The sequence below is a fragment of the Patella vulgata genome, chromosome 6 (assembly GCF_932274485.2).
Source record: "Patella vulgata chromosome 6, xgPatVulg1.2, whole genome shotgun sequence".
Classification (NCBI taxonomy): Eukaryota; Metazoa; Mollusca; class Gastropoda; family Patellidae; genus Patella; species Patella vulgata.
This window is the reverse complement of record NC_065884.2, coordinates 57,836,460-57,860,619: the sequence shown is the minus strand read 5'-3', so window position 1 is coordinate 57,860,619 and position 24,160 is coordinate 57,836,460. Positions and strand designations below refer to the sequence as shown.

The following is a 24,160-nucleotide window of genomic DNA, read 5'->3' as shown; positions in this document are numbered from 1 at the left end:
TCAGAGCGTGGATTAACTACTATATCAAAAACTTAAACAATTTGACTAAATGTTGTTAGATCTATTTCTGTTATACTTGGAATTCTCTTCCTTTGCTATTATAAATCAATAATCAAATATAACTGTGATTCACTCCATTTATCTGACAGACTATTTAAACTAATTAAAGCAGCTTATTGATGACTTTAATTATTTAATCATGGTTTTACCTGAATATTCTGAAACTCAAAGGTGCTCCTACAAATGAATATGGTACTTGTAGTTTATGTAACTCCAAGACTAGTGTATACAATGCAGTCAATACTTGCTGTCAAATCTCGTGGGTTTTCTCCCACTGCTTAAGACCCCTAGCACAATCAAATTATTGAAATAAAGTTTGAACCATATGTGTGAGTGGAGGTTAAACTCTCTCTCTCTCTCTCTCTCTCTCTCTCTCTCTTAGTCCATACTTACACTACATGGCAACATGAAAACTAACTTTTAATTACCAAGTATTACCAAGTAATTACCAAGTATCCCTGTCTTCATTTGGCCAGTCGGAGCAGAACAGTAGGCTGTTAAACCCCATTTCATTATAATTTTAAATCATATTTTATTTTTGTAGTCTTAAAATCAATCATTAAATTGAATGTTATTTTTTGTTTTATTTTACTTTATATTTTTATATATTGTTCATCCTCATCATCTTTATTAATTTGTTTTATTTTTTAATCTTACATACAATGTATAATATACCATCATTTATCAACTTCTTTAATTAAAAAACCCAAATCAATTATTATCTTCTATTTTTCAGGGAAAAAAGAGTTGACCATCTTTTAGCCTCAATACCCAGATGACAAGGGGACATAATTAGTGCATAGATGGCATTCATCAATATATATATAATAACAGGCATAACACTATATACACTACCCATATAATCGAACATTGGCGTTTTCGTTTATTTTAAATAACGCTTTCAAGAAAATTGGCCAGGGTTTTGTTTATTTTGTAGATATAAAATTATTTTACGGTATGTCAATTGTATATTTGTGTTTTGATTATAAATGGATTAAGTATTTATTTGGATGGAATATACCGATGATGATACAAGAAATTTCTTTGAATTTTAAATGCACTAATCTTATGTTGGCTTTTATTGTGAAGATAAATGCCACTTTTATTGTTTGGTTATCCTTCCTTTAGACTTGGAGATAAATGATATTTTAACTTGGAAGCTTTTAATCTCTAACATTTAATTTATGGTGAAAACGTTGCGAATTTGATAAAGAAATCAACTTATACACACAATCTAAATTTGACAGAGATGGATGAAAATTATCCATGTTTTGCTTATATCCATTTCAATTGGGTTGATTTTCATGATAGAGTTGTCTAATGGATGTTAAACAACATTTCTCTCTCTCTTTCATGATAAAGTGCTCTGATTGGCCACTTCCTATAAACCAACCAATGGAAATTTGATCATACTCTGTTTGGGTTGATTTTCATGATAGAGTTGTCTAGTGGATATTAAACTCCATTTCTCTCTCTCTCATGATAGAGTGCTCTGATTGGTCATTTTCTATAAAGTAATCGACCATATTTGATCATACCCTATTTGTGAATGGACATAAGGAGCAAGACAGTGATTATTTGTAAATGATTAGTGTATTTTAATTTATGTTTATTTGTTGTTATGTGATTATAATATAACTGTGTGGTTATTATTAACGATGATAATATGAATTGTTATTAAATCTATATATGTATTATATATTTTGTTTTATGAGGCAGGGACTTGTTGGAGTATGTATCTTATAGTTTTATATCTTCTCATTTACCATTCATATATACAGGAAGCTATTGGCAACTAAATCATCCAATAAGCTTAAAGCACAGGGCACACAGACAGTTGCTATTGGCAACTAAATCATCCAATTATATTTGAGCGTCCACTTAAGTTAACTTGCTCATTGATGAGTCTTATGTAATCATGTGACTATTCAGTACAGACATTCTGCTATGCATCACATAAATGCTTGAAGCATCATCTTGATAAAATTGTGTGAATCTGGAATCAGTGTAAGGGACTACGCTAAAATTCAACACTTGGGTCCAAACGAACGATCCACAGATATATCTTGACCACCTCCCATCCTTGCCGATGGAGCTATAAAATGTTGACACGGATGGATTTGGGTGCTTGTTTAAGACTAAATATGAGCACTACATATACACATCTTTTGATTATCTGCATTTATCAGGGGAGGTTGGATGACCGAATGGTTAACGCAGGTGCACTGTATCAATAGATCTGTCATTGAGTCAACTGGCGTGGTTTCGATTCCCTGGTTGAACTTGACAAGGAGTAGGGTCGCCTGTACAACCTCGTGGGTTTTCTCCGGGTCCTCCAGTTTCCTCCCACTGCTAAAGACCCCTATGCGCAAGCGAATTATTGAAATAATATTGAACCATGTTAGTTCCGAAATGACCTAGTTTGTGTCCAGGTTAAACCGAATTTCTCTCTCTTTCTCTCTCATTTATCAAAAATGGACTAGGATCACAGCCAATATATAATGCAATAACTTAACTATCACATCCCATTTATGACAAGAATTTTCACCATTTTCAAACCCTACATCAGATTCCCATTTAGGCTAGTGTGTGCACTGTGCTTTATATACCAGCATTAAATATATTTTGTTGAATAGTATGATTAGTTTTTATTGTGTATAGAACAGAGAGCATGCCATATTATTTTAATTTTATTATAGATGTAATTATTTCAATAACAGGGTTTATACATAATAAACTTAGAATTAAATTGCGTTTTACTGAAAACATGAAATATTGTGTTTGCATATTAATTCTACAGGTGTAAATGACTGGCTAGAGGTAATTAATCAAGGTGAAATCAATATTAAGAAGAGGTTATGCGATTCGTAGCCACAGTGGTTAGGGTTAGGGCAACTATTTTTTATTGAAACTCTGTATAATAAACAAGCACAAGGGTTAGGAATAGGATTAGTTAATTTTAGTTCAATAATTGTAATCCTTTACAATGCCCTTTCAATACTTCAAAAGTATTTACTAGGTAAACTTAATTCATAAATGCAGTATTTAGGTTGTAATCTTTATTCTTAAAGTAGCTAAGTCTCTAACTCAATATCATTCAAAATCTTCCACATTGAAAACACAAATTATTTGTCGGCTTAAATCAAAACTGATGTTGTGATCTTACCGGGAAAAGATGGCCTTCTGACATCCAATATTTAAGACAAAATAAACATTTTACAATTGGTACACGAATCGTGTACCATAATGCATTTCAGCGCTATTTGTAATAAGGGACTCGAAGAACGAGGCTAGACATATTCAACAAGTCATGTCAAACGGTGAAGCTATATTCTTATCTGGAGAGTATGCGCAGTAAATACCTTCGGCATAGACTGGAATAACCAGACGCTAGAGATTGCCATTCGATTGAGACTTCTGGCGTATTTCGCCGAACCTAACTGATTAGAAATTACAGTAAAAACAGAAACGATTGAATGTAAATAATTTATATACATTCATATTACATTATTGTATGGTTGCGACCCATTTGTGTCAATTTCTAGGTCCAAAATATTAGCCATTTAGCTCCTTTAAACATTGTGGTTATGAATAACATCTTCCGATCTTTATTTGTCAACACTTTTGTTACCAAGTAGACTTTATTCATAAATACTGTGGTTATAAATAACCTTGTCCTAAATATTAAACAAAATCTATTGGCATTAATTTTTCATCCACCATCTAATTCACAGAGAAAATATTTATAATACTACACAGAGCAGAATAATATGATGCCAAGAAATATACATCACTGTTGTGATTGGACTTGTTACAAGGAAAATGAAATGTATTTTCTTGTCCATCCCAGTATATTTAAAAAAAACCCAAAAAACTTCTTTATCAATTAACTTTATCTTATTCCAAGAAGTTTTTTTGTTGGATTATCTTTTATAAAAATGTCAGATGTTTATAGGGGGAGATGATAAAATATTAAAATTGATAATTAAAAAGTGAATTATTATAAATACACCGGGCCATATGTATACTAGATTATGATAACTTTTTTCAATTTTAAAATCTTTTGATATTGTATTTCTATTTACTAATATTTTATGGAATGCATATTTACTTAATTCCTGTAAGCATTTAAATTGATGCACATGAAATTAAACTGGTCATTGTCTTTAAATTTATTTTTTTTTCTTCTATACACCTGGCCATATATACTAGATTATGATAACTTTTTTTCAATTTTAAAATCTTTTGATATTGTATTTCTATTTACTGAATTCCTGAAAGAATTTGAATTGATGCACATAAATTTAAACTGGTCATTGTCTTTAAATTTGTTTCTTTCTTCTATTTTTTAAAAAGAAAATACATTTTTTGATATCCTTTAATTCTTTTTTTTTCCATTGAAGTGGTTAAGAATTGTATTTCTTACATTCATAATATGTATAAAATATTCACTATTTATGTCATGTTTAAACCCTTGTTAATTACCTTTCAATATTCAAATCCTTTTTTTTTTAGATAAATGAAATAAGTATAATTGAAATTATGATGCATTGTATATATATATATGTAATTTATTTTGCATTTTCATTAACGAATCTCCCTGCTAACTGATCAGCAGGTAAATATTTGCTTGGGGCAAGTTAATTATCCCTTAATATTAACTCTTTTTCGTCTGCAAATTAAATTCTAAAACAATTGGTGTAAATGGGTATGTAAAATGATTAAAAGGTGCTAATTCTGCATGGACCAGTTTGCATTAATAGCTGATGTGACCTGAAAGGTCAGTTATCTTGTACAGTGTTAAAAAGCTTGTACTAAGAGGAGTTTGATTATCAAGAATCTACATCTAGATGTTCTGTATAGATTCAAATCACAATTAAATATGTTTTCCATATCTGAATTTAAGGCATGTCCTATTTCTGTGAAAGAGATATTCATTTTGTTTCCTAAAGATTTCAAAACCAAATCCAGATACTTGAATCTACAAATCTGCCTGGGCGTGTTGATTCTTGTCATGCTCAGTTTTTGATTTGTGATGGACCTCCCTTTTGATTCTAAAGAATTTGCACCAAGGACTCTTCACAAGTTCAAGCATGTTGATTTAGATTTGAAACTGTGCTGGAAAAAGAGAATGGATTATGAATCTGGAAAGAACCTTGATTCAAATGTACCACAATGCACCAAATGCCCTTTGTCTGCATTGTCAAAAGCCAAACCTTAAATTTTCACAAATTTTGCCATTAACCTTTTATTAATTAACAATAACATCTTATGTTGCCTGTTTAAGAGATTTCATACATTTTTAGAAAATTATATTATTTTTATCATCTGCAATAGAGCTACATACTGCATCCTTCATGATTTAAATGTTCCATATTAACATGCGCCACTGTTACTTGGGATTTGGACCCAGTTGTACAATTCTAATTGATAGAGATGCTATAAATGTAGACTCCATGACTTTCAGATGAAAGAAATGATAAAGATCAGGTTGTCATTAAGTTGATCAAAAATTGTATTTATAATTTTGTGTTATTAAAGGGGAATATTCAGATTGAAGCAAATGGTAACTGTCTGTAGAGGGTTAAATTTCAAAATCATTAAAACATGTCTTCAATTATTGTAAGAGTGTTACATATAGTCCTTAGTAGTCTTGGTCGCTCTATCCCAAATTGTCTCCCCTTTGACAGGTCTGGACTAAATACAACCGTGTATGCAATGACCTATGGGAAGTGTTGTTTCAATCTACCAGTTAAAAAGGGTTATGCATACTTCGAAAGTGAGGGTGAAGGTCATTTTCTATTTCACCCAATCGTAAGAAATACACAAATCCCTGTAAGACCTATGACATTGTAAACAATATTGTCGGACCAATATAGTCGAGTGAAGGCGGTTTGGATTAGAGGAATTGAGACTAGGTCCAAAGACAAGTGATTATTACCACGGTTAAAAACTGCCTGCAAGAAAACCAAACCAATTTTAACAAGTAACTATGACAACACATTATTGATTGTATTTTTATTTATTTGCTATATGTTTTTTTGTTTATATATTTGATAAGACTTTGTGTACAGTACTTTTAAATAAACATGTCACAATAACAAGACAATCAATATATACATTGTATATGAACAGACAATAAAATTATATAAAATTATATCACAGTCAATTTGCTTATCTTTTCTTTTTGAAAACAATATATTTATATATGAAAACATAAGAATCTTGATTTTAATAATAAATACAGGATGACCACACCATGTGTAACGACAACTAATTAGAAACCCACAAGAGATAGATGGGATTTAATGAAGGGGTCTATCTGTACATAAGTGGTTGTCCCGGGGCCTTTGTAACTAACTCTAATCTCTTCAAGGTATTAGAAACCCTCAAGATAGAAATGTGAAGGGGACTATCTAATTAGTGAATGGATATAACGGGTCGTCCTGGGGCCTTTGAAACTAACTCGGTATTAATCTCTTAGAGTTATTTAGTAACTGGATCGATTTCACAGAAGACTCTTCAAAGTGTCAACTAAATATATTAGGAGCTGTTTTTCATAAGTATCTGTTACAGTTTATTTAAAGTTGTAACTGGTTTTAAGACGTTTAAATTTTCATGAATATGGACTCAATGTCTCCATCACTGAGACAGCATACAAATCTTTTTGAATGAGCATTAAGAACTGTCAAGTGGACAAAAGCTACTCATCCACTGCATAGTTAAAGATGCATTGTATAAGAGCTAAATCAGCCTATTTGAATCCACTAAATATCGCAGTCATCAAGAGTTGATTGGTCTTGGTCTGTTAATTAATGTCTAATAGTTTATATAACATTTTGGGCCAAAAGAAAGAACTGCAATAGGCAGATTTAGCTCTTGCATAATGCATGTTTAAGTATTTCCAACAATATGATAAATTTTTCTACATCATCTGCTGGCAATATAAACAGCCAGAGCTACCTGTTGAGTAAAATTAATGGCCCCTTTTCTGAATCTGATTGAATTCAAGTCGTAAGATTAACTACCTTTGATATTTTGCTTTTAATTTGTTTGAGTATGTTTTAGGGTAGAATGTGGCATGAAAAATTAAGCTATTGTTCGAAAAACGCATTCAAGACGTAAGATTAACTACCATTGATATTTTGCTTTTGTTTTCTTTGAGTATATTTTAGTGTAGACTATGGCGTGAAAAATTCAGCTATTGTTCGAAAAACGTGCAATAATCAGCAAGTTTAAATATAAAATCCTTTACAATATAATGGTTCTAAAATTTATAAAAAATAAATAAGGTATCTCTTTCGATATTACAGAAATTTGTGACTAGATAACAATAGGCAGTTTAAACCTTGTAGGCAACATTTTCTGTATGTAATTATGCAAATAACATAAAGCAGAAATGCAACAAACCAAAGCTTATAATAATTATAAGATAAACAAAATTATATTTTAATCGTAAATCTGTTGGAAGGATGTCATTCCTTTTGGTTCCATTTCATCAACAAAAGATTCTGAAAAAAATTGAAATGAAAAAGAATTTGAATACTTTACTATGTGGACAAAGCAGGATAACAGTGCAATAGAACACAGACAAAACAAACAATAATGGAAAATAACGGGATTAAAACAATCATGTGTTGACTTGGGGGATAACATGAGCGCCACCTGCACATCAATTTGTATACAGGACCTCATTATTTTAGCCTATGGAAATGAGGTAATTACACTTTCCATATAGGCAGTACACCTGACAGGTGAGAACCTGACTTACAAAATCCTAACTGTTCTAGTCGGCACACACATCATATATGAACCTAGAACATTTGTGTTGTGAATCCACTTTTGGTCCAATTCTGGTCAGCACACACATGATGTGAACCCAGAACATTTGAGTTAAACGTCCAGTTCTGGTTAACATACATAATGTGAACCTGTTCCCAAAACACACAAGCACCACAGCTAATCAACCAAGTAATAAAAAAAATATATTTTGTAATCTTACCCTGGTCACTCATAAATACAAATGAAAACATGGAGAAAGCTTCCGTTTGTTCTGGTGTTGTTAATTTATCCATTTGTTCAGTCAGGTGGTTAATGGCTGTCTCCATATCTGAAATATAACATTTGTATTAGTGAATAGTATCTATATTTGTATTCCATTTATAGGTGGCAGCCACAGTGGCTCAGTGGATAGGAAGTTGGCTTGCTAACCTTGAGGTCTGATGTTCGATGCGTTGGCCGAGAAAGTTCAATAGAACCCAATGTATATTTCAATTAGCTATGGCTTAAAGGCTCAATACCACTCTTGTTGTAACTAAATAATATGTCCCAATCTTTATTCTGGTCAACAGATTGTACTATTTTACAATATTCCAATTAATTGATGATACAAATTTCATCTTAACACACCGAATTTAAAAAATTGGAAATATTCAACTAAATGATTTGAAAAGCCTGACGTAAAGCTTTTCAAATGTGACTTGGATTTAAAAATATTTTTGAACCCTCTGGACAAGTAAAATGGGATTTAATTGATAATTTACACAACAGATAAGACACTAACACATCTAGTACTTAGAATAAGGCTATTTTTTTTATTTTCTGGAGGTGTCAAGCCAGCAAGAATGTTTCATCTCATTGATGTGAATAAATATTGGACCAAAGATTTATTAATAAAAATATGTTTGATTGTGTGTGTATGGTTTTAATTTTTATTGTAAACCTTTGTTCTTTCATGTTGAGGCATTAATATCAACTACTTTTATTCTCTAAAAAATTTCTATTGATAAACCATGTGCACAATACATGTGATCTTGACAAGTGATAGCTACGTACAGGGACTGATTTCCAGCCAGCCATTAATAAGCTAAATGAGCTATGTACCTGTCTTAATGATGTCACTTTTCTGTAGTTTATATAGATAGGGTTGTAATAAACTATTATGTTGCTGTAGAGATGGCACCAGGCTTGTTAAATCATCCGGCAATAAAATAGACACACAATGTAATATAGCTTGAATAATCTGAAACGTAATAAATAGATACACAATGAAATATAGCTTGAATAATCTGTAATGTAATAAATAGACACACAATGTAATATATCTTGAATAATCTGTAATGTAATTAATAGACACAGAATGTAATAAGTTTGAATAATCTGTAATGTAATAGACACAGAATGTAATAAGCTTAAATAATCTGTAATGTAATAAAATAGACACAGTGTAATATATCTTGAAAAATCTGTAATGTAATAAAATAGACGTGCAATGTAGCTTAAAATAAAATACATGTAATAGTCATTTTAACTTAATATATTTTAACTAAAAATTACTGTTCTGACCCTCAATCAACCCTTTGACTACCAAGTCCCTGAACATTTTGTGGCCTCTACACAAGGTTTCTCGGACCAAGATGTCTGAATTATAGAAAACAATATTACCTGTTCTGTGAGATTATCCCTGTATTTAAATTCCGCGAAGTCTGTTATATCTTCTGATGTTTTTAAAGCAACAATCAAACTTTTCCATACAAAGGTAAACAATTCCACATCACCATAGAAACTTCTGTCTTTTAGTGATGAAAGAGCCAGAGCAGCGTTAATTCTAACTTTAAAATTCTTACACTCTGTCACAACACTTCCTAGAGCATGTATAATATCAATCTGAAATAAATATTCATACTTATCTAATATTCATAATCAAAGAGGCACGGTCAGAAAAAAGCAGTCGTGTATCTAAAAATATTAGCTGAAAAATTATTCAAATCAATCAATTTTAATTTATCATAAATATCTATGTAGAAGTTGGCTATCAAAATCAATCAATTCTTACTTCTAATTTAATATAAGAATCAAAATGAGCTGAATATTAAAATCAATCATTCAAAACTTTGAATTTGTCATATGAATCAATATCGATCAGTTGTAATGTTTTAATTTATCGTAAGGATCTATATGAGCTGGCTATCAAAATCAATCAATTCTAACTTATAATTGATCATAAGTATCTTTTTGGGCTAGATATTAAAATATGATATAGTACTTACTGTCCATTGAGTTTTACCATGTGGTAAACCATTATTTTTAAACATATTACTGATAGCATAACAGGCATTCCATCTTACCTACAAAACATTTCAATTATATTACATAGTCGTTCACTTGATGGGAGCCACAATGGCAAAGTGGTAAGACACTGGCTTGCTAGCATGGATATCGCGTGTTTGATCCCTGCATTGGCCGAGAAAGTTCATCATGATTTTCTGACGTGGTTTCCCCTTGTTAGTGGTATGGGACAAAGGGCCTGACAAGGACAGCTGTCTAGTCATTTGGATGGGACGAAACACCAAGGTCCTGTGTATACATTGGTGTACACTCAAAAGATCCCTTGGCAACTGGAATTTGATATAAGAATAGGCCATAGTGTTGCTGCCCGGGCAAAATTTGTCTCACTGCACACTGTATGGTGTATACCCATCTTCATTAGCCCAGTCGGAGCAGAACATTTCATTCACTTGATTTATATTCCAATTTAACTGTATGTGTATTTATATGGATGACAATGATGAAAGAAGGCATGTTGATTGGAGTCGTAGCCCAGTAGACCTATACACCAACACCACAGATGGCTCTATTCACTGTGATGGCACTTTGAATCAATTCAATTCTCTGATGCGCCGTACACTATCTCGACACTTGAATCAATATTCTTTACAATAAATACAATATATAATTGTATTACCTTCATGGTACCAGAGAGAATATTTTTAACCAATATTTGTACACTGTTCTGTATAGCTGCTGTAAAATTACTCTTTCCTGAAAAACAATATACATAGAAATATCAAAACTTTCATATGATAACTATTTCAGTCTATGTGTTGTTAAATATCTACATTGGAGCTTAATGCAAACAAATGATATATACGCATTGGATGGATGGAGTGAAAAAATGAATGAAAGGCGAAATGAAATGAGATGGATGAAGTTTTAATATGAAGTAAGACTCAAACACAAAATGTTATCAGTGGTAAGTTTGCTATCTTGTGATATGAACTAAATTAATATCTATATTTATAAATGTGATTAACCTATACAAAATCCTCAGTCAACACCAGGATTGAAACCGGGACCTCCTGCTTAGTCAGCCAGCGCCTTATTCACTGAGCCAAGAACAGAATGTTTCTGAATAGTATGATATTAAAGATGCATTATGTAAGAGCTAAATCTGTCTAATGCAAATCTTTCTTTTGACCTCAAATGTTATATAAATCATTAATTAGACATTTATGTCAAGCCCATAATCAACTCTCTAGAGCATCGGATGGTTTAGATTTTCAACGGATTTAAACACGATTACCAGTTAATAATCCAATAAAAAAATGGATAATCGAGACTGCACTGTTTTTCAAATGGCCATAACTCCGCTCAGAATGAAGTAATGTGACTGAAATTTTCAACATATTCCCTTTTCATTATCTTTTTTTTAAAATATTATAGCGAGAATTGTCAGATCTTTATCTAAATCTTACATAATGCATCTGTAAGTATAGTATGAAATTAAGTACTGGTATAAAAATGCTATATTACCCAAACTTCTATGAGGCAGATATCTCAGAGCGTTTCCTACAGCTCTAACAGCATTAGATTTAACTTTATCACTATCTTGAGATGATTTGGTGGCCGTCATCAGTAGTTTTAATAATAACATATCAGAAAAATCTTCTATAAACTCTACAGCATTAGTATCTCTGTAAATATATACAAATCAACAATTCATTTGTGTGTATCTATGTAATTATAATCAAAACAATTATATAATAAATCATTCATGCATATCATTGTAAATATAATCATAACAATTATATAACAAGTCATTCATGCATATCAATGTAAATATAATTATAACAATTATATAACAAATCATCCATGTGTATTTATGTAAATATAATCATAATACTTGTGTAAAAAAAATTCACAGTATAGAAATCCTCGAACTAAGATGGAGACACTTTACCATCTCAACAAAATATGGAACAAACAGTGCATGAATGCAGCACAGACAATCCAAAAAATCTCTGACATGGAAGACAATTGACTATGCCTTACCCTTTAAATATGACAGTAACTTACTTATTTAAGACAAGAGCATCGCAGAGATTAGCCATGGCCCAAGCTGCTTTCATTCTGACATTAATACTGGAATCTTCCATACACATTAACACAGCATTAGCTGTATCAGCTACAAAATTTACATTCTACAAAAAAACACCAACCCATTCAGTTAATTATTTACTTAATCAATCTATAGAAAATAATTAGGAAGAAGTCAAGTAAGAGTAACCTGCTCTTCTTATAATTGAAATAATTGTATCTCACCCATTTTGTAATTTAAAAACTCAAATTTTCATTTACGGGGTACAAATATGGATTGTATACTATTCTTAATATGGAAGTTTCCCTGTCAGTTTCTATCGCATAAATCAAGACAGTTTATTATTATTATGGAGTTTATTGACATGAACTTTGAAGTCGGTTGGAATAAAATATGGAAATTATTGACCTTATTTCCTGAAGCTGACATTTTCTGGCGTCCGCTAAACCCGTCTAAATATGTGCAACAGGCAAAATTTTGAAACACAACCTCTGGACTGCAACCAATAAGAAATTTACATATTGGTCCTTTGGGGTTGGTAAAAATATGTAAGTTTCGGTCTCTCCAAGGTTATATTAAAGGACAATATTGGTGCCAGTCATTATCACATATTTGATAGAGCTGGTTAAACACATTCCAAATATAATTTTAACACAGAGATCATTGCTACGATAGCTGAGTAATACAGGTTTCCTGAATCGGAAGTGACGATAGCCAAAGGAAAACACGAGTCTTCCCTCTATATAACTGACTGATGTGACGAGTGATAACAGATACACGGCCGAATTTCTGCTATATAAACATAATAAAATATATTACCTCTTTAAGACAAGGATATAGAATATAAACACCTAGAGCTCGTACAGCAGCAGATTTAACTAGTTTATCATCATCATTAGTTAAACCTAGTACCAGTGTTATACACATTATTCTCTTATCAAACTATAATATATACAAAACAAAATATAACATAGGTTGCCAGGCAATATAACCAAGTCGTTCGAGCTGTTTATAAAGGTTGTGGTAATGTGAATATTTAGGTAAAATCTTTATCCTGGATATATAATATTATTGACATTTTGACCAGATTCTTTGACATAATGAATTACTCTATAAGTAACTATCAGAAATTGTTGCAATATAATTCTTCATTTTTACTAGCCAGAACAATGATTATGAATTCCAAGCTAATCAAACAATAATTATTTATCACCAACGAGTTTACAAGATTTTAGAAAGTGAATATGGGCCATAAGTCTAGATATCTATCTAAGTTGGTACTGTATGGTAATCTGAACACTTAGATATTCACAAGCAGTATCTAGATTTTGTCTTGTTTGAACAGATTTTGTAGTTTTAATGTGAATGCTGCTCATTCCATCTCCCATCTCAATGGACAGGGGGACCAGATGCAAGTTTTTCTACCATTAAAATTGTCACCACCGGAGGGCTTATAGCAGTTTCCAGCCACCACACCAACTACTTGTCACTATCCTTGTTCAAAGAAAGCCCCCTTCTGAGTAAGTTATATTTGGCAAGTTCTTGTCATTGTGTCAAGTCTTGAGTCATTGTCAAATTTATTAAACTTCCAGGTAGATCTTGTATTATAATAAATTTGTTATAAACTTCCAGGTAGATCTTGTACCGGTATTATAATAAATTAGTTAAACTTCCAGGTAAATCTTGTATTATAATAAATTTGTTATAAACTTACAGGTAAATCTTGAAATACATCCATACCAACATTTGATATACAATCACAGGCGTTAGCTCTCACAGGATTTATACCATCTGATTGTAATATACCAGGTAACGGACCATTTAAAAACGACATCCAGAATTCTAACATCTATATATAAATACAATATACGATACATAAATCATTGAAATACTGTTAAAAGTGTAATTGACATTTTATTCTGATGCTAAGGCTTAATGCTGGGTATTGCCTCTGTAGTCAAGTTATGACATGTATTACGATTCAGTCAATATTTACCAAGAAAACAACAGGATAAATGAATAATTGATATTTTTAGTCCTGCCATGTGTCAAAAAAATAAAGCGGTTTTATATCATGATATTGATGTGAATCAAAATAAGGACAAAACAATTTAAGAGTGTTTGTGTGGATAATGTGTGAAGTGGATGATTAAGAGTGACACATTACATACTGAAGCGACAGAAAGACATAAAAATAAGAATTGTTATACATCGATTCAGCGCCTCGCGATTCAATACATAAATTGTGAAGAGGTGAATCGCATACATCGATTCACAATATATCGTACAAGCACTACTAAGGCTACACCAAATTGAAATTTTATTTTCTGTAGAAATACCTATTTAAATGTTGCTAAATGTTTCTTTGGGAAAAAAGCTAATTTAAAAAAAGTTTTGTTCTTCTCAAAATGTTTCAGTTTGAAATGTTTCAGATTTTAAATTTCAAACCAAACAATGTTCATGAAACTCAAGTGGCTATATATTTATTTATCAAGACCATGAAAAACTAAATATAAAATTTGCTTGGCCTAAACTTGACAATAAAAATTTGGCTTTTAAAATTTTGGATTCCAGAAATTGTTAGAAAACAATTTCGATTGGTAGAAGAAACAAAATATCTTCTAAAATAAAAAAAAATACAAAACAACCATGCCAACAACATTCAGATGGGCTTATATATAACTAATGTTATATAATACTGACCTGTTGTTTTGTAATGGCCTCTGGTCCAACGTTGGTTGCATTTTGAAATTCTTGTAACATCACCTGACTCAATTCATCCAATAATTTAGTACCGTGTAATTTAACGACAGGATCTGTGTCTGCTAAACATGACAATATCAGATCCTTCATCAATATAACACTCTTTCTACAATAAATAAAATAAGATATTATATCAAAAAGATAATTCTTAAAAAACAAATCTTAAAAAACAAACTATTAAAAAAAATATATAACATAATAACTGAAAAATAATAGCATAAAATCTTTTTATAAAATCTGAAAAAAAAAGAAAAAAAATAATCTGGAAAAAGTAAAATCTTGATAAAATCTTGATAATTGATAAAATCTTGATAACATATTTAAAACATAAAATCTTAAAAGATATTTCAATGTTTTAGTTAGATTATCTGAAAAAAAGCTAACTGTGACATAATACAAAACTCAGTCTACTAACCTTAATATAGGGAAATAACCTTTAGTTAGATTGGCTAAAACTTGTAACGATTCCAGTCGAACAGGGATAGGTTCATAAACTTGCTGTGGAGTTTCCCATGAAGGTGCAAAATCATTCCGAACTGAAGTATCAGCTTTCTGTGACAAAACGTTCTTAATACATAATTTTATCACCCAGGATGTGTCATGAGCGTAACTCTGAAGGGTCTGATCCGAGAAAACTGGTGTCTGTATTCCTGTACATGCACCCAACACAGGAGTTCGAGATCCTGAATTGTTATCTGTTTTTTGATTGGTTGAATTGTTTTCAAGTGAGCCATTAGATGTGGAGGTTTCAGTCTGACTATTAAATCCGGAATCTCTTGTTGGTGTAGAATTGTCTTCTGATACAGAATTTCTCATTGTATTTTCTCCGCTATGATATATTCTGGTTCCGACTGGTGGTCGTGATGGTTGAACTATATGGCATATCTCTAATAATGGTGGCTGTATACTGACTATTGCTCCTAAACATGTCAAACATGCCACACGAACATTCGGATCTGAAATAAAAATAAAATAATGTAAGACAAGAAATGAATGTGTCAAGAAATTAAAGGAGCAGTTCCTGGTATAATTTTTGTGAATCAATACTTTAATTCTGTGTTGGGGACTCCTGGAAACCTAGTTTCTAGTCTTGTGCGACTATCAGAAGCTCTGGTCTTTTCCCTGAGAAACACAAATACTTCCATATGTATTGGTGAGTAGTCACCAAATTCCATACTTATCCTAATTGCCTGGATAGCCATGTCTACATGCTTGCATTAAGTAAACACTTAAACAATTGAACAGTGGGATTCTCTATGTAATGATACTAGTGATCACTTTCAGACAAGCCATTTGGGCTATTTCTTCAGATTGTTGTGGTCAAACTGATACTAAAACCCAGTTTTATTAATGAGTATCTAATGAAACCAGTGACTGCTTCTTGTTAGCACACCAATTATCATTAAAGTAACCCTTTTTCTAGCTGGGTGTTATCTTACTTACCTCTATGTTGTAGAAAATGTCTGATTTGTTTAACAGTTCTACTCAATAATCCTGGTTGTAATCTGTGATAAGGTGCATTACTCAATAACATACCAATACACTACAAATATACAAAACATGTCATGGAACAATTTGATGTGCCAAGGGAGACAATTATTACTTGATGTGTCAAGGGAGATAATTTGACTGGTTTATTTTTTGAGGGGGACCTGGTAATATTTTATAGTGGGATCAAACACTGCTTGATCTTGTGGCTGTACTAACTGTCAATGATCATTTAATCAATGGATATCAAACATTATAAAATGAATTTGCAAACAGACACATTTTCTCCTTTTTTTTTCAAGTTTGACAATAAAAGACATCTGGATAAGGCATCGTTCCTTTTGTCTTGTTTGTGGTGCAGCCCTCCTGCCCTTATATATAATATTATAAAAATAAAATCCACATACTTTTATTAATTGTGTTAAAGTAACCGGATAGTTTTCAGCAACTAGAGCCATTAATAAACATCGATGTAATTCTTTTATCATGGATCCTAGTACAGCAGAAAATGATGTAAACGCTGATCGTGATCCCATGCTAAAACAGAACAATATAGGTTTCAAAACAAATTCATTCATATATATAATTAAATACTAGATGTGTCATTTGCTGTTTCATGATAAAACAATTATATATTATGACTTTTATCACAATATGTTAAATATATATTTACCTATCTTCAGCTGCAGCTAAATATGGTTTTGTTCCATCTATCATGGCTGTCAGTGTTGCTAAAGCTCCCATACGACACTACAATACATTCAAATAGTATAATATCAATCTTGTTTACTGAATACAACATAATACAAGGAATTTAAACATACACATTAAAAATTAAAGATGCCTTCCAGTGTACAAACTGCATTTTTGTCCTGCCGCACCTGGTGGGTGTTTTTCAGAGAGAGAGAGAGAAATGGGGTTTAACGTCCACTTGACACAAACTAGATCATTTTGGGACTAACATATGGGTTTTAATTTTATTTCAATAATTCGCTTGCGCAAAGGGGTCTTTTAGCAGTGGGAGGAAACTGGAGGACCCGGAGAAAACCCACAAGGTTGGACAGGCGACCCTACTCCTTGCCACGTACAACCAGGGATTCGAAACCACGCCAGTTGACTCAATGACAGACTTTATGGTACAGCGCACACATGCTAACCATTCAGGGAATCTAGTATTTTTCTAGTAAGATTGAGAGTCTCTACTTTCCATCTATACCAAATATGCCATTCTTTTATTGAAAATAAACACTAGATAGATACTTTAGTGGAAATTTATCTTTAAAATCTTCCTTTAGTATGTTTTTAAGTTATTGAGTAATCAGATTGAGTTATCTACCTTAGGTGCTGGATCTTTAAGTATAGAAGTAAATAAAGTTTGTGATTGTGTGGCATTGGTTCCTGATATAACATCTGGTATAAAAGATGACCAATAACCAAATATTATTTTTTTATCTGTATTCTGAAATAATAATGAAACAAATTCTCTACATACATGTACAAGATACTACCAGTCTCCATTAATTAAAGTCTAGTTTAAAGCCCCTCTTTTCTTCTCTACCAATATCTATTTCAATGATTGATACTTAGTGATTTATTTATTCATCAATTATTATTGATCAATAAATTTGACAGTCTCCCTAATGAAAAAGGGTTCTGTATGCCTAACAACTGACTTTGAAAAATCAAGCCATGGAGGCACATCTAATTACAATCTGGCGCAGATATAATAATTACCTTTATAATAGTATGTAGGCAATTCAGTGCACACTGTCGAACTTTAGTATACGCAGAGCGAACTCTCGATGACTGTCCAGCCTCTGTATCAGAATATTCAGAATCAGAACTATGGAATTTGGCCCATGAGGGTCTTAAAGGAATGGAATCCTCTTCATTTCCTTTAGCAGTATTTTTAATCTCTGGCTTTTCTAAACTTTTTTCCACTTGAGCAGTTTCTGATTTTTCTTGTTTCTTTTTCCGATTTTTCTTTCCCTTGTTTTTTCCAGATTCTTTGTGGGAATCTGTGTCCTTCTGTTCAGTATCGGTCGCCGTCTGTTTAGCAGCAGGTTTTGCTGGATTTGGATCATACTGACTTAGAGGGGTTGGACACAGACTTTCAGGAATATGTGTAGGCTGACTACCTAATCCATGATGTATGTAGGCCTACAATATAATAAATACAATACACATGACCGTGTGGTTCCCCCTTGTCAGTGATGCAGGACGGAGGGCCTGACAAGGAAAGCTGTCTAGTCGTTCGGATGGGACAAAAAAAAACCCTGAAGTCCCCTGTACACATTGGCGTGCACGTAAAAGATCCCTTGACAGTTGGAATTCTATATAAGAGTAGGCAGTAGTGCTGCTGTCCGAGCAAAATTTCCCTCATAGCACACTGTATGCCCGTCTTCATTAGCCCAGTTCGGAGCAGAACATTAGGACATTAAACCCCATTTCATTTCATTTCACAATTGACCGACTAGACTTTTAACGTAACAAGGTATTTTTCTTGATAATTCAATCTGCAGCATACCTTTTCGACAATAATGTAAATTATTCAAATGAAAAACAAAGAAAAATCATAAAAGTATAGATAACACTTCATCAAAAGTCAACATTTTTTGCGTAAATGAATTAAATTTTGTAGAGATGGGGGGTAAATAAAAAAAGAGAGTTTTAAGGAATGTAATTTGCTAAGTTGCATGCATATTTTCAAAGGAATTTGACAAGTTCCACCATTAACCACTGGACAAAACATCCAGGCAAGTCTTAATCATTTTTTTCCTCACTAAAATGTAAAGCATGTTATATACAAGAATTGATATACAGATACACAATGAATGTACCAAACCTGTCTTATATATTCAGATAGTTATACACTTACCCTAACAGCTGCTAATAATGGTCCTAAATCTTTAGTAATGTTGATCTTTGTTGTTAACAGTATATTATGAAGTCCACGTAAAGCACAGATCAGTACCTGAAAATCAAACAGATAATAATAATAATAATAATAATAATAATACCTTGATTATTTTGAGACTAACATTAGGTTGTTATCTTTGCTATGGTCATGTGTGCAATGCTAGGGAACATTTCTGCCTATTCAATATCCAGAATTTGATATCAGTTCTGAAGTAACTGAATTTAACCATGAAAGAAGATGTTATATATTTCAAATTTACCTTGTTTTGAATATTTGGATCCATCTTGTGTTTAGGAACATTATGTAAAACTTGTATAAATATATTATAACATATAATACAATATTCCTCAGGTAGATAATCTTGACCAGGTACTCTGTAAATAAATAGAGGTAGTCTCTTAAATAATATCTATGTTTTATTTTTTACAAATATAGCAAATTATATAAACTATTGTGGTATTGAGAGAGAGAGAGAGAGAGAGAGAGAGAGAGAGAGAGAGAGAGGGTTTAATGTCCAGTCTACACAAACTAGGTCATTTAGGGACTAACATAAGGTTCAATATTTATTTCATTAATTCGCTTGCGCATAGGGGTCTTTAGCAGTGGGAGGAAACTCATGAGATTGGACAGACACCCTACTTCATGCCAATTTACTCAATGATAGACCTTATGATCTAAAGTGCACAAGTTAAACCATTTAGCATTCTCCCTGGGCTATATATAAGTACATGGATGGGTTTTATGTTCAAACTATCTCTTTTTTCAGCTGTAAGTATTAATGTGTTTTGTGAATGGGGCATAGGTTGTCTGTACAGTGACATATTGATCTACACTATCATTCTACTTACACAACTTAAATAACGATTAGAGTTATGCCCCTTTTTTTTCGCTAAAAATGTCCAACAAGAAAAATCTGAAAAAAGCAACACTGTTACACAGTGATCATTTATTTATGTGTACTGCCAATGAATACACGGCAACTCAGTTTTTTATACCTATTAAATTACTTCATGGTAAGGTTTTCTGAGTAGATTTAAAATTTGAACTCACTTTGTGGCAAGATTTTCTGGGTAGAATCATAAAATTTGAGCTCACTTTGTGGTAAGATTTTCTGAGTAGAATCATAAAATTTGAACTTACTTTGTGGTAAGATTTTCAAGGCACTGTACGGCACCACTAAATACATCTTCATCAATATCTGTATCAGTTACAAGCTGTGGTAATATTCCATCCTTACCCAACAATATATCATAAAACTACAAAATAAACACAAAGGAAATAAATAAATCTGTGTCATGAAAAAATGGAGGTAGAGATTTCAGACATCTCAATTTTTTTTTATGCCCAGTCAAAGGAATCTAAAGGCTGTGAAAACCTAATATTCATCTGAAGGTGATTTCCCTAATTCAGACTTGATTACCCCCCCCCCCCCCCCGATTCCTATGTCTTTAAATCATGAATATTCAAGAAAACATGGCAGAAAATGTAAATTCAAATATTTTTCTTTGATTTTAGACCGAAGTTAACCAATTATCCTATGCAAAAGGAACTATGACTGCCTCTGCTGTGCACAGTAAGTATGTTTTTACCTGGACTCTAATGCATTTACAACATGATGTTTTTTCCAAGAAATAAGAACATGTTATTTAATTAAAAGCATTGATGGGCTGAGTGCCAACTAAATTTTCTAGGCCTACTGTTATATTTATCGAAATCAGGGGGGACAACCCATACTAACCTTTGAAACTTTTCCAATATTATTATAAAGTACAGCTGTTAATGAATGTAGAATGTCTGCATGAGTCCAATTTGGACATCTTTGTAGAGCTGTAATTAAAAACTCCACCGCTATTTCAACATGATGATCATATAATAAGACCTGTATAAAATAATCAAACATAAAAAATGACAGTCTTGTTTATAGTAATTACAATAGAAGGCAGGTTTCTAAAAAAACAAAAATGTCTTATGTTAATTATCAACAGCTATTTCGTCAAATTTATGTTATTAATTTAAATACCCACCTGTTGTCTAACAGATAAATTGATGATGGTTTGACAAGCTTTGGTTAATATTCTCTCCTGATGGAATGGTATAGTCTTACACAGATGTATGATTAATCTGTTCCCATCCTGAAAAACAAAAGATAGGTTGCCAGGCAACGAAACATACGCCCACAGCAGCTAAATCGTCCGGGCAGTCAACAAGAGTTGTCGCATATTTTTACTTTTTTCGGTAATGAAACATTTATAATACACTAAAATCTGATTAAGAGCAACAACTCAGAAAACCATTAGAATTTGTTTGGTTTTTATAAAGTTCTGCCCCATGCTAACGTTTTGTATACAAAACTTTTAATACTGTATCATGGATTTAGCTGTTCCAAGTCATAAAAATTCATTGAAAATCAATATACTTGTTCGCCTCAAGATCTTAAAACTCGGTGTATCAATCTGAAGTCAATCAAATATTAACTTTGGCCTCTAGGGTGTCCACAAGATTTTTCAAAGTGATCAAGGGCCATAACTTTGGCAGTAATTATCAGAAATCTTTGAAAATCAATAGGATTCTTCGCCTCGTGACCTCAAACACTGTGTATAAATTTAAAGTCAATGAGATTAACTTTAGCCTTTAGAGCATCCACAAGGTTTTTTGAAGTGATCAAGGGCCATAACTCTGGCAGTAATTATCGAAAATCACTGAAAATCAATTGGCTTCTTCGTCTCATATCCTTAAACACTGTGTATAAATTTAAAGTCAATCGGATATTAACTTTGGCCTCTAGAGCGTCCACAAGATTTTTTGAAGTGATCAAGGGCCATAACTCTGGCAGTAATTATCGGAAATCGCTGAAAATCAATAGGCTTCTTCGTCTTATGACCTTAAACACTGTGTATAAATTTAAAGTCAATCGGATATTAACTTTGGCCTCTAGAGCGTCCACAAGATTTTTTGAAGTGATCAAGGGCCATAACTCTGGCAGTAATTATCGGAAATCGCTGAAAATCAATAGGCTTCTTCGTCTTATGACCTTAAACACTGTGTATAAATTTAAAGTCAATCGGATATTAACTTTGGCCTCTAGAGCGTCCACAAGATTTTTTGAAGTGATCAAGGGCCATAACTCTAGCAGTAATTATCGGAAATCGCTGAAAATCAATAGGCTTCTTCGTCTCACGACCTTAAACACTGTGTATAAATTTAAAGTCAATCGGATATTAACTTTAGCCTCTAGAGCGTCCACAAGCAATTGTGGACGCCGGACCGCCGGCCGGACGGCCGGACGCACGGGGGCGACAACAATATATACGACCACATTTCAATGTGGGCGTATAAAAATTCAAAATCTTAGAATCTTAATTGAACAATATTTAAAGAAACATTATGGGAGATTCGATAATGAGTTGGCAGTTCTCACTATAATAGTTAAAAACTAGACAATGTAAAGGCAATTTGCTGAAAATTTCATTCAAATTGATCCACTATGAACCGAGAATTACGTGGTTTAAATTTCTGGCTAGCTTTGATCATCATTACTAAAGTCAGTCCGATAAACAGCATAGTCTCAATTATCCATTTAATCGTTAAGGAAAGTTATGCAGTAAATCGGCTCATAACCCACCAAAGATCGCAGGCTAGCAATGCCATCTAGAGTTGATTATGGTCTGGATAGGCTAATTAATGTCTAATAATAGTTTAGATAACATTTCAGACCTAAAGAAGGACCTGCAATAGGCAGATTTAGCTCTTACATAATGCATGTTTAAGTAGCCTGAGTTTTAAATGATTTTAGTGATGGTATAGTCACTAAAACTTAGAAATCAGGAAGATCATTGTTATTGCGCTGAATTATGTGCGTGTTATTGTTTTACAATGAAACTTCTTCAATTTGAATTAATATCCTTCGCAAATGGCTATTCCTGTAATTTGTTGATGTTTTGTATACACCCTTTTTATACACGGTACCGGAATCCCTACCTAATAGAAAATATAGGATTCTGAAAAAAGTGACACGCTTGCTATTTCATGGTGAGCATTTCATTTCATCCCACGACCGTTTCACCTCGGGCTGTTTAATCTAAAATTTACATGGGTCGTTTCATCCCACTTATTAGGGTCGTTTCATCCCATGATGGTCACATCAGTAAAATTCATGAATAAATTACTGTCTATGGATAAAGGTGTTGTCAAAATGAGCTGATACGGCAAAATGGTATTTCTTCATATTTGACACAAATAGGTTGCGATGAAACAACCCGAGGTGAAACGATCGTGGAGTCGTGGGATGAACTGACCTGAAACTATTTCATGTATCTTATCTACTAGCTAGGCCTACTTGCTGAAGAAAAATAATAATAATAATAAAAAACATTGACTAGTTCTTAGTTTCTACTTCCTGCCAGAAAACAATCAACGTAGAAAGTTAAAATATCGGACATTTCGAAGTTATTAACAGAATAGAATAGTCATAAACATTGTCATGTAATGTCATACTCGGTGAGTCAGACTCATAGAATTAGAACATAGCAACAGCAAAATCATACCTCTCGTGAAACTAAACTTTGGGAATAATCCACAGAATTCAATTCATCTAGTAAAACATTCAAATTGGTTCGACTGGAATCTTCATCTTTGTAAACAAATGTCACTAAAGATGTAAAACAACGCTTATATTTGTCGTTGTCGCAAAACATCTCTACTTCGGCGGCCATGCTTCAACTGGAATTTTTAAGGACCAGTCATTGTACAGTGTCAACCCGTCTCCATTTCAA

General features: G+C 32.4%; 2 protein-coding genes across 4 annotated transcripts in view; one reads left to right on the top strand and one right to left on the bottom strand.

Moving 5' to 3' along the window:
- The window catches only part of LOC126825622 (huntingtin-interacting protein 1), a 51,428-nt gene extending 45,211 nt beyond the window's left edge, over window positions 1-6,217 (top strand). For all 3 annotated transcript variants that reach the window (XM_050555322.1, XM_050555320.1, XM_050555319.1), the window contains one exon: window positions 797-6,217. In XM_050555322.1, coding sequence (XP_050411279.1) covers window positions 797-811 — 15 coding nt within the window. In that variant the 3' untranslated portion in view covers window positions 812-6,217. The remainder of the gene's footprint in view (window positions 1-796) is intronic.
- LOC126825621 (HEAT repeat-containing protein 6) lies at window positions 6,217-24,097 on the bottom strand. The gene is made up of 23 exons (XM_050555317.1): window positions 23,933-24,097; window positions 21,413-21,520; window positions 21,127-21,267; window positions 20,529-20,644; window positions 19,648-19,762; window positions 19,347-19,442; window positions 18,203-18,628; window positions 17,805-17,927; window positions 17,142-17,218; window positions 16,876-17,005; window positions 16,424-16,523; window positions 15,396-15,936; window positions 14,921-15,086; window positions 13,932-14,066; window positions 13,037-13,159; window positions 12,196-12,320; window positions 11,653-11,813; window positions 10,805-10,881; window positions 10,110-10,187; window positions 9,505-9,726; window positions 8,944-9,082; window positions 8,063-8,170; window positions 6,217-7,571 (listed from the first exon to the last, which is right to left on the bottom strand). Exons 1-23 carry the CDS (start codon window positions 24,080-24,082, stop codon window positions 7,510-7,512), a joined length of 3,519 nt encoding a protein of 1,172 aa, XP_050411274.1. The 5' UTR covers window positions 24,083-24,097; the 3' UTR covers window positions 6,217-7,509.
- Between the last annotated feature and the right edge of the window lie 63 nt (window positions 24,098-24,160).